This window comes from Clupea harengus, chromosome 12 (assembly GCF_900700415.2).
Source record: "Clupea harengus chromosome 12, Ch_v2.0.2, whole genome shotgun sequence".
Classification (NCBI taxonomy): domain Eukaryota; kingdom Metazoa; phylum Chordata; class Actinopteri; order Clupeiformes; family Clupeidae; genus Clupea; species Clupea harengus.
The window spans coordinates 13,700,740-13,714,682 of NC_045163.1; the positions used below are offsets into that span (position 1 = coordinate 13,700,740).

The 13,943-nt window shown below is 41.8% G+C and overlaps 2 protein-coding genes across 3 annotated transcripts; both read left to right on the forward strand.

Annotated features, from left to right (window-relative positions):
• The first annotated feature begins 679 nt into the window (after nt 1–679).
• LOC105889018 (G2/mitotic-specific cyclin-B1-like) lies at nt 680–3,532 on the forward strand. Of its 2 annotated transcripts, none has more exons than XM_012814779.2 (10): nt 680–790; nt 922–1,041; nt 1,113–1,193; nt 1,406–1,591; nt 1,769–1,927; nt 2,010–2,246; nt 2,336–2,476; nt 2,570–2,680; nt 3,022–3,206; nt 3,338–3,532. In XM_012814779.2, exons 1-9 carry the CDS (start codon nt 770–772, stop codon nt 3,118–3,120), a joined length of 1,155 nt encoding a protein of 384 aa, XP_012670233.2. In that variant the 5' UTR covers nt 680–769; the 3' UTR covers nt 3,121–3,206; nt 3,338–3,532. The 2 variants fall into 2 exon arrangements, with proteins under 2 accessions (XP_012670233.2, XP_031433470.1); XM_031577610.1 differs by having other exon boundaries at nt 687–790; nt 925–1,041.
• Nucleotides 3,533–6,734: 3,202 nt separating this feature from the next.
• On the forward strand, nt 6,735–10,393 carry LOC105889007 (G2/mitotic-specific cyclin-B1-like). Its single transcript, XM_012814767.3, has 9 exons — nt 6,735–6,848; nt 7,122–7,259; nt 7,350–7,457; nt 8,694–8,879; nt 8,991–9,149; nt 9,228–9,464; nt 9,552–9,692; nt 9,908–10,018; nt 10,148–10,393. Exons 1-9 carry the CDS (start codon nt 6,828–6,830, stop codon nt 10,250–10,252), a joined length of 1,206 nt encoding a protein of 401 aa, XP_012670221.1. The 5' UTR covers nt 6,735–6,827; the 3' UTR covers nt 10,253–10,393.
• Nucleotides 10,394–13,943: the final 3,550 nt, after the last annotated feature.

Sequence of the window (13,943 nt, forward strand, 5' to 3'; positions counted from 1 at the left end):
AAGTAAAGAAAAAACTTCTCAAAAAATGAGAAGGTGTCCAAACTTTTGACTGGTACTGTACATGGTTGTATCACGTACTATGTTTACTAGGCCTCAATGTGGGATAATGCAGAAAGATGATCACAAAATCACTTTATTGAAATGGATTACACATTTAGTATGTAAAGGCAGCTCCCCCTTTTTATTTGATCCATTGTTTGGAGGAAAATTGATATGGTAGATTTTATGCCAGTGGTGGACCTCCCTTACCTGACTTTCAGGCATTCCCATGAATGTTACCATAAACATTGAACAGAATAAGAATCTTACCAACTGTGCAGACTGAGATGAGTTGCACGGTTGCGTGTCCTTTTTGATCGCGCGATTCCATTTTTAGCCATATGCGTTTGTTACCGTTGATCTTCAAAATAGCCCCAAATGAAGCAATGTTATTTGTCAGTCACTCGTCAGTAATGATATCGGTACTTGGTGTCATATTCATTGGAATTAGTTAATGTTGATTAACAGTTAACAAATGATCAGTCATGTTCTAGATACAATTGTACTAAAACAGACAGCGGCAAAAACTTGGTAAAGATGCCCGCACTCTCCTCTGCCACGTGCTGTGCGATAGGAGTAATCAGGTCAGGTGTGCTTCAAATCTACACGTTTGATGCAGCGAATCACGTTTGAGAAAGAGACTATTTAAGTTTGTTTTAGAATTGTGGTAACACACTGATTGTTTGGAGACGTTTTAACCTTCTCCTGGGTGTAACACAAGTTGGTTGCAATGGCTCTCCCTATTACTCGAGTAAGTGGTCTAAAGGATAACTATTGTTTGCGTAGTGTTAGCTGTGATATACTGTGATGGTATAGCGAGAAGAAAGAAATCGCTGATCTTTTCCAAAGTTTTGTAGAAATTAACATTTGTTTGTTTTTTAGCAGCGAGCTCAAAAACTGACTGCCATGGCAAAACCTGTTGTAGGCCCAATCAGGTCCTTGAGGTCAAGGCAGGTGTTTGGCGTTCTTGCCACTAATGCAGTGTCAAGGCCAGCCTTTAAAGTAAGTTTTGATCTGAATCAGTTTGTCTCTTCGTTAAATACCAGCAGTTAACTCTGATGTAATCCGTGTAGGATGTGAAACCAGCATCTGTGAAGGCAGAATGTAAGCCCACCCAATTTCGCAACCATCCTGTCCCAAAGCCTGAAGCAAAGGTGAGGGTTTTTATTTTTGTAACCCAAGTGCCATAACATCTAGCTTTGTGGAACTCAATTTTTTTTTCCTTCTCTTTCTGAGGAACGAGCCACACGCTCAATATATGCACAATAACTAGATCGCAATGCTCTGGTCTATGGGTGGCGTGTCAATTGCCAATGCAATTGGATCATGATTAGAGCTTTTCAGTTACTTGTACTCTTACCCACAGGTTGTGTCTGTCCCAGCATGCCCTGTGCCCATGGAGATTGATTGTGCTCCATCAGATGACCTGTGCCAGGCCTTTTCAGATACTCTGATTGAGGACATCGATGACGTGGATGCAGATGACCATAGCAATCCCACACTTTGCAGTGAATATGTCAAGGATATTTACAAATATCTACAGCAGCTTGAGGTTTGGTTTGTTTTAGACTGGGTGGGTAGTGGGTTACTGTGGTTAGAGATTTTGAGTCCCTCGTCTGATCTTGAGCTCTTTGACCTCATTCAGCATAAGGCGACAATTTTTTTTATGTTTACATTCTGTTGCGTTGTTACTATTGTTGAAGTCAACCCCTTTCTCCAAATCCTGCAGTCTGACCAGGCAGTCAGGCCAAGATATCTTGATGGCCAGGAAGTAACGGGAAGCATGCGCGCCATCCTTATTAACTGGCTTGTTCAGGTCCATATCAAATTTCAAATGCTGCAGGAGACCATGTATATGACCGTGACAATTATCGACCGCTTTCTTCAGGTAGGATCAGTCCCATTTGTACTTGTCTCTCTGCTTCTGATGTTGTTATGTAAACCTTTTTTGCTCCTTTTGCACCTGACAGGACAACCCAGTACCAAAAAAGCGTCTCCAACTTGTTGGTGTGACTGCCATGTTTATCGCCTCTAAGTATGAGGAGATGTATCCCCCTGAGATCACAGATTTGGTGTTTGTGACTGACTCGGCTTACAGTGCCGCTCAAATCAGACATATGGAGATGGAGATCCTGAGGGCCCTCGATTTCAGCATTGGACGCCCACAGCCCCTTCAGTTTCTCAGAAGAGCTTCAAAGATTGGGAATGTATGTTGTAGGGGAAAGAAAATTGTGTGGTAGTCATTAATCAGCTTAGGTTAAGAACGTGTGTGTGTGGGTTTGTGCATGTTTGATAGGTCACTGCTGAGCACCACGCCCTTGCTAAGTACCTAATGGAGCTCACCATGCTGGACTACGATATGGTCCACTTTCCACCTTCTCAGGTGGCGAGTGCAGCCTTCGCCCTTACACTCAAACTATACAGCTGTGGAGAATGGGTGGGTCACATGTACTCCTGTACCCTTTTAAATCCCTGCCTCTTGGAAAGTGGCCCTGTTGAATGTCGTTTCCCTTTCTCGAACCTGTTCTAGACTCCCACACTGCAACACTATATGGGCTATGCAGAGGGCCGCCTTGTTCCAGTCATGAGGCACATTGCCAAGAATGTTGTCGCTGTGAATAAAGGGCTCACAAAGCATTTGGTAGGTAATTGGGGACTATTTTGTAATTGTTTTTTAGGGTTTGACTACTGAAGTTTCCAAAGACGCATGCTAAGTGATTGCCCGACGCAAGATCTGGTACTTTATGGAAAGGTGTTTTCATCCATAATATTTTCCTCTTGAGCAAACTTTTAATATGGGAACACAACTTTTGTTTATACAATCTATAGCATGTATAGAAATTGAGATTGTAAAATGGAAATTCCAGATGGACCAAATGGTATGGGGGCTTTATGCCCAAAGTGTGCTATACTGTGTAGGTGACATCGAACACACATCGAACACTCATATTTTTTTAATATTTCATACTTTGTTTCTTACAGGCAGTGAAGACAAAGTATTCAAGCCATAAGTTGATGAGGGCTGCCCTCATTTCACAGCTGAATTGTTCTCTTATTAAGGACCTTGCACAAGAAATCTAGAGTTGACTTGTGGCTGTCCAAAAAGCACCCTTTTTAGTTGTTCCGCATGCCTTCACCAGAGACCTTTGAAGGCCCTGAAGCTTTTGGTGAGTTAGTCTATCTGGGCTGCTATGCATTTTGACCTACTCAATCTAGTTGCTTTTAGAGCTGAGTACTGAAGCCTGGGTACTGGGTGCTTTTTACCTACAAGTATTTTCCTTTCTGGCTGCTTTTACAGGTGGTGAACATCCAGGCACTAGCCAGAAGCAGTTTTAAATTGCTCTTCATTCTGTTAAGGACTCTTCAAATGCCAACTTTTAATGATGCATCATGATGTTTTAACTTGTGCTCTACACCAAATGCATTTGCACTTACATTTTGAATTGTGTACATACTATGCAGTGTCATTTTTAATAAAGCTTTTATACTAAAATGTGATTCATTTTATTGTGTGTGTGGTCCCAAGTCCTTTCACAAATGGCAGTTGGGAAACTTCAAAACTGACAACGACATGCCTTGCATGTTTTTTTTTAATTTTTTATATATATATATTAAAATTAAGTCCATGTGTGTTTTTAGTCTAAGGCTGTGTGACAAAATTGCAAGGTAATGAGATCAAATCACTTAGAGCTGCAAGATGTGATGCAGCAGAAGCTTTTTACATTTTGTCAACACAATCCTTTTACCTGGTTGTCTAACATTGTCTACCACAGAAGTTAGCAAGCCAATTGGTGATTTATGGTACATATACTTCTTTCTTTGTTTAAACTTCACACACAATTATCTTGGTTTCCTTTTGTTTGGGTAAGCTATTGGTTGACCCTCCCAAAGAAGGGAAAAGCAATTGGTGGGTGAACATTTGAAAAGGAATACTTTTGCACTCAGAATGAGGTCTGCTCAAGTGCATAAAACCTCAGTCGGAGTGAAGAGGTAAAAGTGCATTGGTCCATGCACTGAATAAACTGTATGTCTAGTTGCTATACTATGAGCAAGCTAGCACATTTGCTTTTGAGTCTAGTTTTAAATGAAGTTCTGTGTGTATCCTAGAAAAAGTTGGAACCCCACCCCTCACTAATTGCCATTGCATAATTCACACTGTATAAATGCATATCTGTTTTCTGAACTGCTGTGTTAAAAATGTTATGCAGAGACTATTTGCCTGTGTCTGTGGGTGCAAAATCTGCAGGAAAAGCTAATTACATCATGCTGAAATCTATGCAGTACATGCGTGGATGGATGATTGACTGAGGGACACATTAGCACAACATTTCAAAGTTTGCCAACCAAATGTTATGTATCATCAGAAGGTAGTAGAAGAAGCCTATTCTCAAAACTGTTTAAAAATAACATAAATAAAAGTTGTGCATTCACAATTTTACTCAGCTAAATGTATAGAAGTATCAGCATGCCAGATGTATTTTATCTGTAATTAAGACAGAATAACACCGTTATTTTTAGAGTGATTACGTATATTTTCACAGTAAAATTGTGTTTTCTACATATTATGACAGTAAAAAATAAAGTTATGTACTGTTTTTTGATTAAGGTTAATTCAATGTATCTACTACGGTGATATACTATTTTAGATTTTACGGTATTTTACTGTTGCTATTTGACAGTTTTTTACCGTCATTTATACGACATTTTTTACAGTGTGCAGTAGCCTGTAGTAGGCTATGGTCTTATGTGAACAGATAGAAAGATAGATTGATAGATGGATACTTTAATAATCCAGAGGAAAATGTAGGTCATCCAGTAGCTTATACACTTAACTCACAAACATACATACATAAATCACAGTAAAACAATACACATGGGGAGAACATGTTCACAGGGAGTGGGGTGTATACAGATACAGGATAGATCTGGCCCTATATAACAGTGTGCATTGATTGTGACAGTGTTGATGTCCACGAGGAAAGTAGTGCAAAGAGTGCAGAGAGATAGTGTTCATGTGCTTGTGTGGATAGTGCAAAGATAGAGTACTTGTGGAAAGTCGGTGCAAGGGGCTAGTATAGCCAGTAAAAAGATGGACAGTGGGATGGAATATAATGAGATGAGAAGAGGAGGGCAGACTGAGGTAGACTCATGCAGAGAAGTCCATCTCCCTCCCACTCCCCTTCTGCGTGGCGTTATAAAGCTGTATGGCCCTGGGGACAAAGGACTTCCTCAGCCTGTCCGATGAGCATGACAGTGACAGGAGTCTGCACTGAATATGCTCCTCTGTCCGTTAAGAGTACTGTGTAGTCAGTGGGTGGTGGTCATTGTCCAAGATGGTCAGCAGCCTTATCTCCGCCACTGTTGTTAGGCAGTCCAGTTCGGTGCCAACAACAGCTCCTGCCTTTCTCACTAAACAACAACAAACAAGGCTGACTTCAGTCAGTTCTTTATTGCCACAAGCAGCACACTGCAACACACAGGTGTATTTTATGGAGGCGACACAGGACACACACACAAATGTACGCTCTGCATTTCACCCATCCCGGACCGTCCTTCTACCAGGACCCCCCAGGAGCAGTGGGCAGCTTCTCAGTCACGTCCGTCCGTCTCGGGCTCGGATGGACAGGAGAATGTTCTGTTTTTGCATGTTTTTTCTGTTGGGGTTCTTATTGGAGGAAACACGGGTGAACACAGGGAGAACATGCAAACTCTACACAGAAAGGCCTGGGAGATAGCCCACCTGAACACTGAAGGTCTGTGCCCCCCAGAACCAACACCAACCCATGCGGGAATTGAACCCATGACCTTCTTGCTGTGAGGCGGCAGTGCAAGCACCTGAGCCACCGTACCACCAGCCTGTCTTGTCGCCCTGCATCCCTCTTCTTTATGCTGCCCCCCCAGCACACCACAGCATAAAAAAAGGACGCTGGCAACAACAGACTGGTAAAAGATGCGCAGGAGTATCTGTATCAGTATCTGTATTAGACGTATAAAGAATCAAAACTTCAGCTACCCCTTTGGGTCCGGCTAAAGCAATGTATGATCATCATGTACAGGCCATGCAGTTAGTATATTACAGTAAAATAGCAGTGACTTGTAAAGTGTGCAATAAAGATCCAGTGAATTTGTGTTTGAAATGTTTTCTAATGATAGTGCATAGAATTGTAATTTTGCAGACTTCAGCCTGTTTCAGAAATAGTGTTAATGACTGAATCTAAATGAGAAAGATATGACTGTTAAGGGCTCTGCAATTATATATAGTTTTCATGCTAAAGAGGCTGAAACACTGATGGCAGATTGAAGTTTACTAATTTTATGTAGGCTTTAAACACAGGCCTATAATTACACACGATAATCTCCCCCCACAATCAGGTGACATGCTTTGTTTCAGTAATGATCCTGTCCTGTCAGAATTCATGTTTTCAAACAATCGGATTATACACTTCTTCTTGTGAGTAAAATGAAAAGATTTAACACGTTAATACATCTACACTTTTATTATCAATTACGGATGTCAGCATTTGAAAGGTTAGCGATAGATTACTTTTGGTTCAACGTCTCACAGCTGTGCTACATCTTTGGCTATAGTCACATGATTACCAGTCGTCGTAGGAACGCATTCCAATCAACTGTGGTTCGTCCAATCAGATTGTAGAAAGATTTAGAATGCGACGAATCACGAGCGAGCGAGCGACAATTTAAACCCATTGGATAGGAAGTGGGATACTGTGTGTTTGCCCTGCCGAAGCAAGTGTGATTTCTCAGTCTAACGCAACTTTCATCCGAAAATGGCTCTCCGAATTACAAGAGTAAGTCTTTTTTTTGTCTTTAATATGTCTCTTAGCGGTCTTCTTTGTACGTTAATTGCATAATGCTTTGTTGAGACAGAGTGCTTTAAATTATTGCTGGTTCAACTGTGTGGCTGGCAGACTATCTAACTAGATAGCTTGGGAAACGTTATGGCGTTTTGATACTAGCTAGCCGAGTAGTATATTCTCTTTATGTTGCCTGATTTTCAGATTAAAGATAAGGAGACTTAATGTGAAAATAATGAAATGCTGCTTCACGTTTTCTGTTTCTAGAGTTCTCGTCAGGTTGGTGAAAACGCCAATGCCCTAGCTGGCAAGGCCGCAGTGATCAGTAAGCCTGGACTGAGGTCGAGAGCAGTGCTTGGGGAAATCGGTAATAACGTCGCTGTGTCGCGGCCGACTTTGAAGAAGGTAATAACTAGTGCGCTTTTGAATATTCAAGTGTTTGTAGTAATTTGCTTTATCCCTATAATTAACATTGGCCGTTCGAAATGACCCTAGGATGCCAAGGCAGAACCTGCCAAGCTGGTTGAGAAAAAGCCTACAAAGCTGGAGAAGGTACCCGAAGCTGAACCCAAAATGGTCTCGAAGGTTGAAGCCGAGCCTAAAGTGAGTTTTTCTTACAAGCACATAATGCACTTCATCTTCAGCTATTCGTTCATTTAAGTGAAATGTTTACATGGCACTGTTGCACATGGCCTTTGTTTAGGCCTATTCCCGTGAAGGTAATGGTTTGTAAATGTACCATGCATCTGTAGCAGTATACATTTTAAATAACTTTTGATCCGAGTTTAAAACTGGCTCCCTTATGTTTTGTTATCGAAACCGGATATTCTGTTTCTTTTTGAATCTTGCATTGCCACTCATGTGAGTACCCTGGTGGTTGGGGGTAGTACTGTACATGGGCTTTTCAAATAACCTCCCACACATACGATCACTTCCAAATTACGTCATTGTGACTGGAAAAGTAATGCAGTTAGACAAAAATGCTTCCTGTATGAACAGACAATTTGTTATCATGAATAGGAACTGAAGTCTCACCAATGTTAACAAGCTTGCAATACTCAATCAGTGCTTTAGTAGTTGGTGTAGTCTGATGTTGCCTAAGTTGGCGCACTAGTTTTAGATGAACAGAAGTTATTCTGGAATATGGAAATGTGTTAATTAGATGGCCATTGAAGTATCGATTTAATGTGTGGAACATCTTGCTGGCCTGTTTTTTTTTTTTTTTTTTTTACTTTGTCGCTTTTTTTCTCTTGATGGCTAATCTAGCAGATTTTTGAATGCTCGCTGCAAGTGATGTGAAATACATTTGGATTAATCACAAAGCGAGTAACTTTAAATTGCTTTGATGGTCCTCATATCTAGCAACATTGGTGCCCCCCTTCTACTCAGCTGCTGAGCTAAAGTTACACAATGGTCCATTGTTATAGTGTGCACTCTGCAAACCCTTACATTTCTTTAAATGGAGATTAATGGGATGAGGGGATTGACCAGTTCTCATGGTACGTTTGGATCAATCCAGGGGTATACTGTATTGTAACTACAGCTTTAATGTTAAGACTATATGGTTCATACTGGTGAATACCACATGGATGTTGTCTTCTCTCGCTCCAGTTCTTGCATCCTGGCGGCTTAGTCAATTTGGCTTGATGGCGCTTCTCTAGTTTTATCCTTGTTCATCTCCCTAACTTGCAGACTAGGCACTTTTTTTTTTTTTTTGACAAAATATGCAGTTAAGTGTGAATCCATTTTGCCCTCTGGCAGAAGCGGCAAACTCCTTTAGCTATTTGCAGTATCCTTTGCCACAGAAGAAAGAATGCAACATTATGTTCCATGTTTCAGATTCTGTCTGCCCCTACATCCCCTGTACCCATGGAGACCTCTGGTTGTGCATCAGATGACCTGTGTCAGGCCTTCTCGGATGCTCTGATCGAGGACATTAAGGATGTTGATGCTGACGACTATGACAATCCCATGCTGTGCAGCGAGTATGTTAAGGACATCTACAAGTACCTGAGGCAATTGGAGGTTTGTGTGTTAGATGGCAGAACATCCTAAGGGCTCAAACCGCTTACCTTCTGACTTGTTTTTTTTTTTTTTTTTGCCTCAGCTGAATTGTGGTTGTCTTTCTTTTTTAAGACTGAACAAGCAGTGAAGCCCAGTTATCTTGAAGGTCGCGAGGTCACAGGGAACATGCGAGCCATTCTTATCGACTGGCTTGTTCAGGTTCAGATCAAGTTTAGGCTGCTGCAGGAGACCATGTACATGACCGTTGCCATCATCGATCGCTACCTCCAGGTATTTACCACTTCCAGCATATTACAATGTCTGCCTCTAATAGTTTCATGGCTGGACCTGACCCTTTCTGTCTTCCAGGACAATCCAGTCCCCAAGAAGCAGCTCCAGCTTGTTGGTGTCACATCCATGTTCGTCGCCTCCAAATACGAGGAGATGTACCCTCCAGAGATTGCAGACTTCGCCTATGTGACTGACCGTGCTTACACCACTGCTCAGATCAGAGACATGGAGATGAAGATCCTGCGCTCCCTCGACTTCAACTTTGGCCGCCCGCTGCCTCTTCAGTTTCTCCGAAGAGCCTCAAAAATTGGAGAGGTATGTTTGCAACCTACACAAACTGCTTATTTATTTCAATTTTGACACATCTGACTTTCTTTTTTTTTATGCCACCTATATTTATAGGTCACCGCAGAGCATCACACTTTGGCCAAGTACTTGGTTGAGCTGACAATGGCAGACTACGAGATGGTCCACTTTGCACCCTCCCAGGTGGCTAGTGCTGCCTTCGCCCTCACACTCAAAGTCTACAACTGTGGCGAATGGGTAGGTTACTGGCAGTCGCTGCATATCTCAGATCTTGGGTATCAAGAAGTTTTGGCACGCTGTCTCACGTTGATGGCAAAAAGTGACTAGTATTAAGATGCAGTGACCTTTTCTGCTTGGATCCTTGAATTTCATTTCATGCATAAGTGCCATAAGTGAGTCTAGATGTGACTGCCTTTTGCTAAGCTCTGACTGGCTCAACCCCCTTTTACCAGACTCCCACACTGCAACACTACATGGGATACGAGGAGGAAAGCTTGGTTCCGGTCATGAGGCACATTGCCAAGAATGTCCTCAAGGTGAATGACGGCCTAACAAAGCATTTGGTAAGTGAGCACTGCACTCACTTGTGAAGTCTTGCGCTGACATGGAAGTTAAATCAATTGACAAACCAATTTGGTTGTTCTAATATCCCTCTTCAGCAAAATCTCATCTATTTGCTTGTCCTCTTACAGGCTGTGAAGAACAAATACTCCAGTCAGAAACAGATGAGGATTGCCCTAATTTCTCAGTTGAAGTCTTCTATCATCAAGAACCTTGCCAAAGAGATCTCTTCGTGAGAAGCCGGACTTGGGCACAATGTGCTAACTGTACAAAGTGTAACTAGATTTCATGTTTTTAAACCTTTTTACTGAAGTTCAATCTGACTGCCCTCATTATGCAAACAGTGTTCACTACTGCCAATGTTCAGATTTGTGTTTTTAATAAAGTTTTTTTTTTTTAAATCAATTCTCTGCCTTTGACTTGGTGGTGCATCTGACAACTGGGGGGTGGGGCCTGATTTGGTTTAAAGCAACAGTAAGGACTTCAACTACCTAGCTAATGACGGTCTGCAAAAGCTTTTTAATGTTTTACTTTAACTTCCTAGTATGCTAACTGGTATCTTATACTTGTCAACATCGTGGTTTTAAAACTAAGCAATTTGCACAAAGGGGCGTAGTAGAATGGCTATTTTTAAAAAGCACTTTGCATTACGTGTATGAGGCTGTTCTGACAAATAACAGCAGTGTATGTTTGGTTTCATATAATCTGTGATGGGGGGGGGGGGTTATGATTTGTGATCAATGACTTCTTTGGGCAGTTGAAAATACTAGTCTTGTGCTTCCTTCTCTTGCCAGTAAGTGTCACCCTTGAGCTATCTGTTTTTGTTCTTGGTGAATGATTATCTGCAGTCAAGGGCAGGTCTTTTTTTTTTTTTTCACTGCGCTCTTTAAATGCAGTCCTTGGCTAACACCACTGCTTGCACTTTTCTCTAGCAACTAAGATGTTGCGGACCACCAGGTTTCCTCTACTTTGGGTGCTAATGTGAATTGTGCAAATGTTGATTTGTATGTGCCATGTCATAACGCTACTAGATTTTCACAAAGGGCATTTGAGATGGTGAGCTTATGTTGAATGTTTTCTAATGGATTTTTCCATTTCTGTCGACCACTTTATTTTCATAGACCTATCTGTATTATTGTTGCTTCCCATGTTTTCTAACTTTTTGGTCTTGTCACATGTGTGGACTTATTTTCGCTACAGTCCACAAGATGCTCAGCAAACTTTTTTTTTTTTTTTCCTTCCTGGAGTTTGAACAAATGAGGTCAACAAATCCTGGACAGTATTATCAGAATCCGGGTGTTTGCAATGCCGAAACCAATTACATGAGTACAATTTTGAGGAACACTGGAGGGAGGGGCACGCCACTTTTTTTTTTTTTTAAACATCCAAGGTCTTGATGGATGGAAAGGAAGTGAAACCCCAAGGGAAAAAAACACACAAGCTGTCCGTTCAGACCACCATCTGGCTTCCTTGAGCAGATCATGTGGTCTTTTAGCTACCATCACGCTGGCCAGCAAATGTCTTCAGAAAGACCTTTGTGCTGCATCCTAAGCTTTCAGTAAATAAGTAGACAGCCAGTCATACCTTGCAGAAATGTGATGTGACTGCTGGATGGTCACTTATCTTTTTATTGCTGGTTTTTGTTTGTTTATATATTTCTTTTTTTAAAGAAGGATTCCCTTGAAGAAAAACCCATTTCAGATTTCACTTACCAGTTGAGTTTGCAGCATAATGGTCCTTCAGATTGAACACCTATGCAAAATCCTTAAGGACAACATTTTCCTCTTGCCTATTAAGCAATTTAACCTCTTTACCGAATCTATTATTTTCATTACATTTACAGTACAAATTAGCTTCTTCCCCCTCCCCCACTCTTTCTTCTCTCTGTGGAGAGTACAATTTATCTTCTCAGCTCCACTCTAGTGTTCTCCACGGGGACTAATGATAATTAGTCTCAGTTCCTCGGGAAGGCTGTGCTTTTAAAACCCCGGCTCATGCTGAGCATTCGTGCTTGAAGGCTGAGGTCATGGCTGGGCAGCCAGATCGCTTTACAAGTCGGATTCCTGCTGAAGAACACTGCTTTGCGAGAACGTGGGCCCACACTTGACGGGATCTCAACTCCTGAGCTCCCAAATTCACAATGGTGCTCTGCTGAGTGTCCCTGATGGATGGAGACGGGATTGAAATCAGTCACTGGCCACAAAATACTGTAGAGACATGGAGATGGTAGACAAAATGACTGTGGATAGTCTGTTGGACATCGCTGCCTTTTTTAGTCCGTAAGGTTAATATTTTCATATCTGAGCTTGCAAAAGTCAATGTGCCAAAGATAACTTTTGACAAAGTGCATTTGCACCTTGTTCTCCATCCTTCATTTCATTCAGCTCTACGGAGGAGTCACAGCCCCCAACCCTCAGTTAATTTGATTATCAGCGAGAAATAGAATTTCACGGAGGCCCTGACATTTTATCTCTCCTAAAAACAATAGAGCCAGTCACCTCACTGACCGTGGTTACATGGATTCGAATAACTGCCTTAGTTGATAGTTCGAATGGATTCGAATAACTGCCAGTTGATAGTTCGACTACTGACTCTCTGCGTGTCTGTGTCCATGATTCAATAATCCCCCCCTTCCCCAAAAAAAGGGCAACGCGGCGGCTCGTTGACACAACCCAAGGGGTGCTAATAGGTTCACAGCTGGCAGCCAAGGCTGGATTCTCCAGGCGCAGAGCGGTGAGGATAAATAAACACAAGAGGCATTCATTTTCAAAATTTATAGATTTTCAAATAAAAGCCCAATGTGCTTCCTGAACTTTACAGATCTCTGCTGTTCAATGGCACATGAAGGGCGAAGAAAGGCTGCTATTGTGGTCCTTGACAGTGTTCGCTCCTCCAACCAGGTGTGAAAAGACTACAGCGTGCGGGGCTGTGGTTCATTCCAATTAACCAAGCAGAACTTTCCCCCCTCAGACTGGGTGACCTCTCTCTCTGTCAGAGCTGAAACATGGAGGCCCCCTTTTTGCCGTATCCTCCTGCTAGTCCGGCCACCTCGCCTCACTGATAATACTGTTGCACAAGAACTTCAGGCTCTGATTTTTCGCTCTCCCTCTCCTCTTTGCAGCACAGCCATTCAAGTAAGTTACTGGAAGGTGAAACAGTTCCCCAGGGGCTTTGCTTGGAGACCGAAATGATTTGACGCTGTGTCATGGCTTTATCCATTTGGCAATGTTTTGGCCTGATATTTTATGTCAAATGCACTTGTGGATGTCTGCGGGTCAGGCTACTCTGCCAAGACAAATCTCCGCACTGCAAACCTGGGTTAAAAGACTTCTGAGTTGGAGGGCTGTGTAGATATTTCTTACTTGGAGTACCAGATGGAATCTTGATATATTAACTGACTTGAAGATCATTTTAAAAGTCTCTATCCTCCACCTTGTGTCAACAATTTCAAGATGTGTACTTAAGATAGAAAAGAAAAGTGTGACTATATAAGACAAACACAACACATCATAAATGGACTTAAGTGACAAAGGCATATAACCTTGCTTAGGAAAAGCATCGACAACAGTTGTCATCGGCTATGTACACAATTATTGAGTTATAATAAGGATACATCCACATGTTCTTCCCTGTATTATGCCTCTGAGTAGTATATGGAGGCAAGAGACAAGCCTCTAAATACTTGCCTAGCCATCTGGAAGACTGTTGTCATGTTCTCTGATTCATTTTAAGGGAGATACACCAACATTGGTGTGTGTTGTAATTAAGGGTTATTGAGGGCTACCAACATGACGTATACATGCAGACTAACCTATCAAAGCATTTTTGTTTTTGTAAGAGATTACAGTATATCCTGCCTGCGTACATGACAGAGCTGCAGCTGTGACCACTGTGTGGTCACCATAATCTTCCAAATGGTAATCTTAT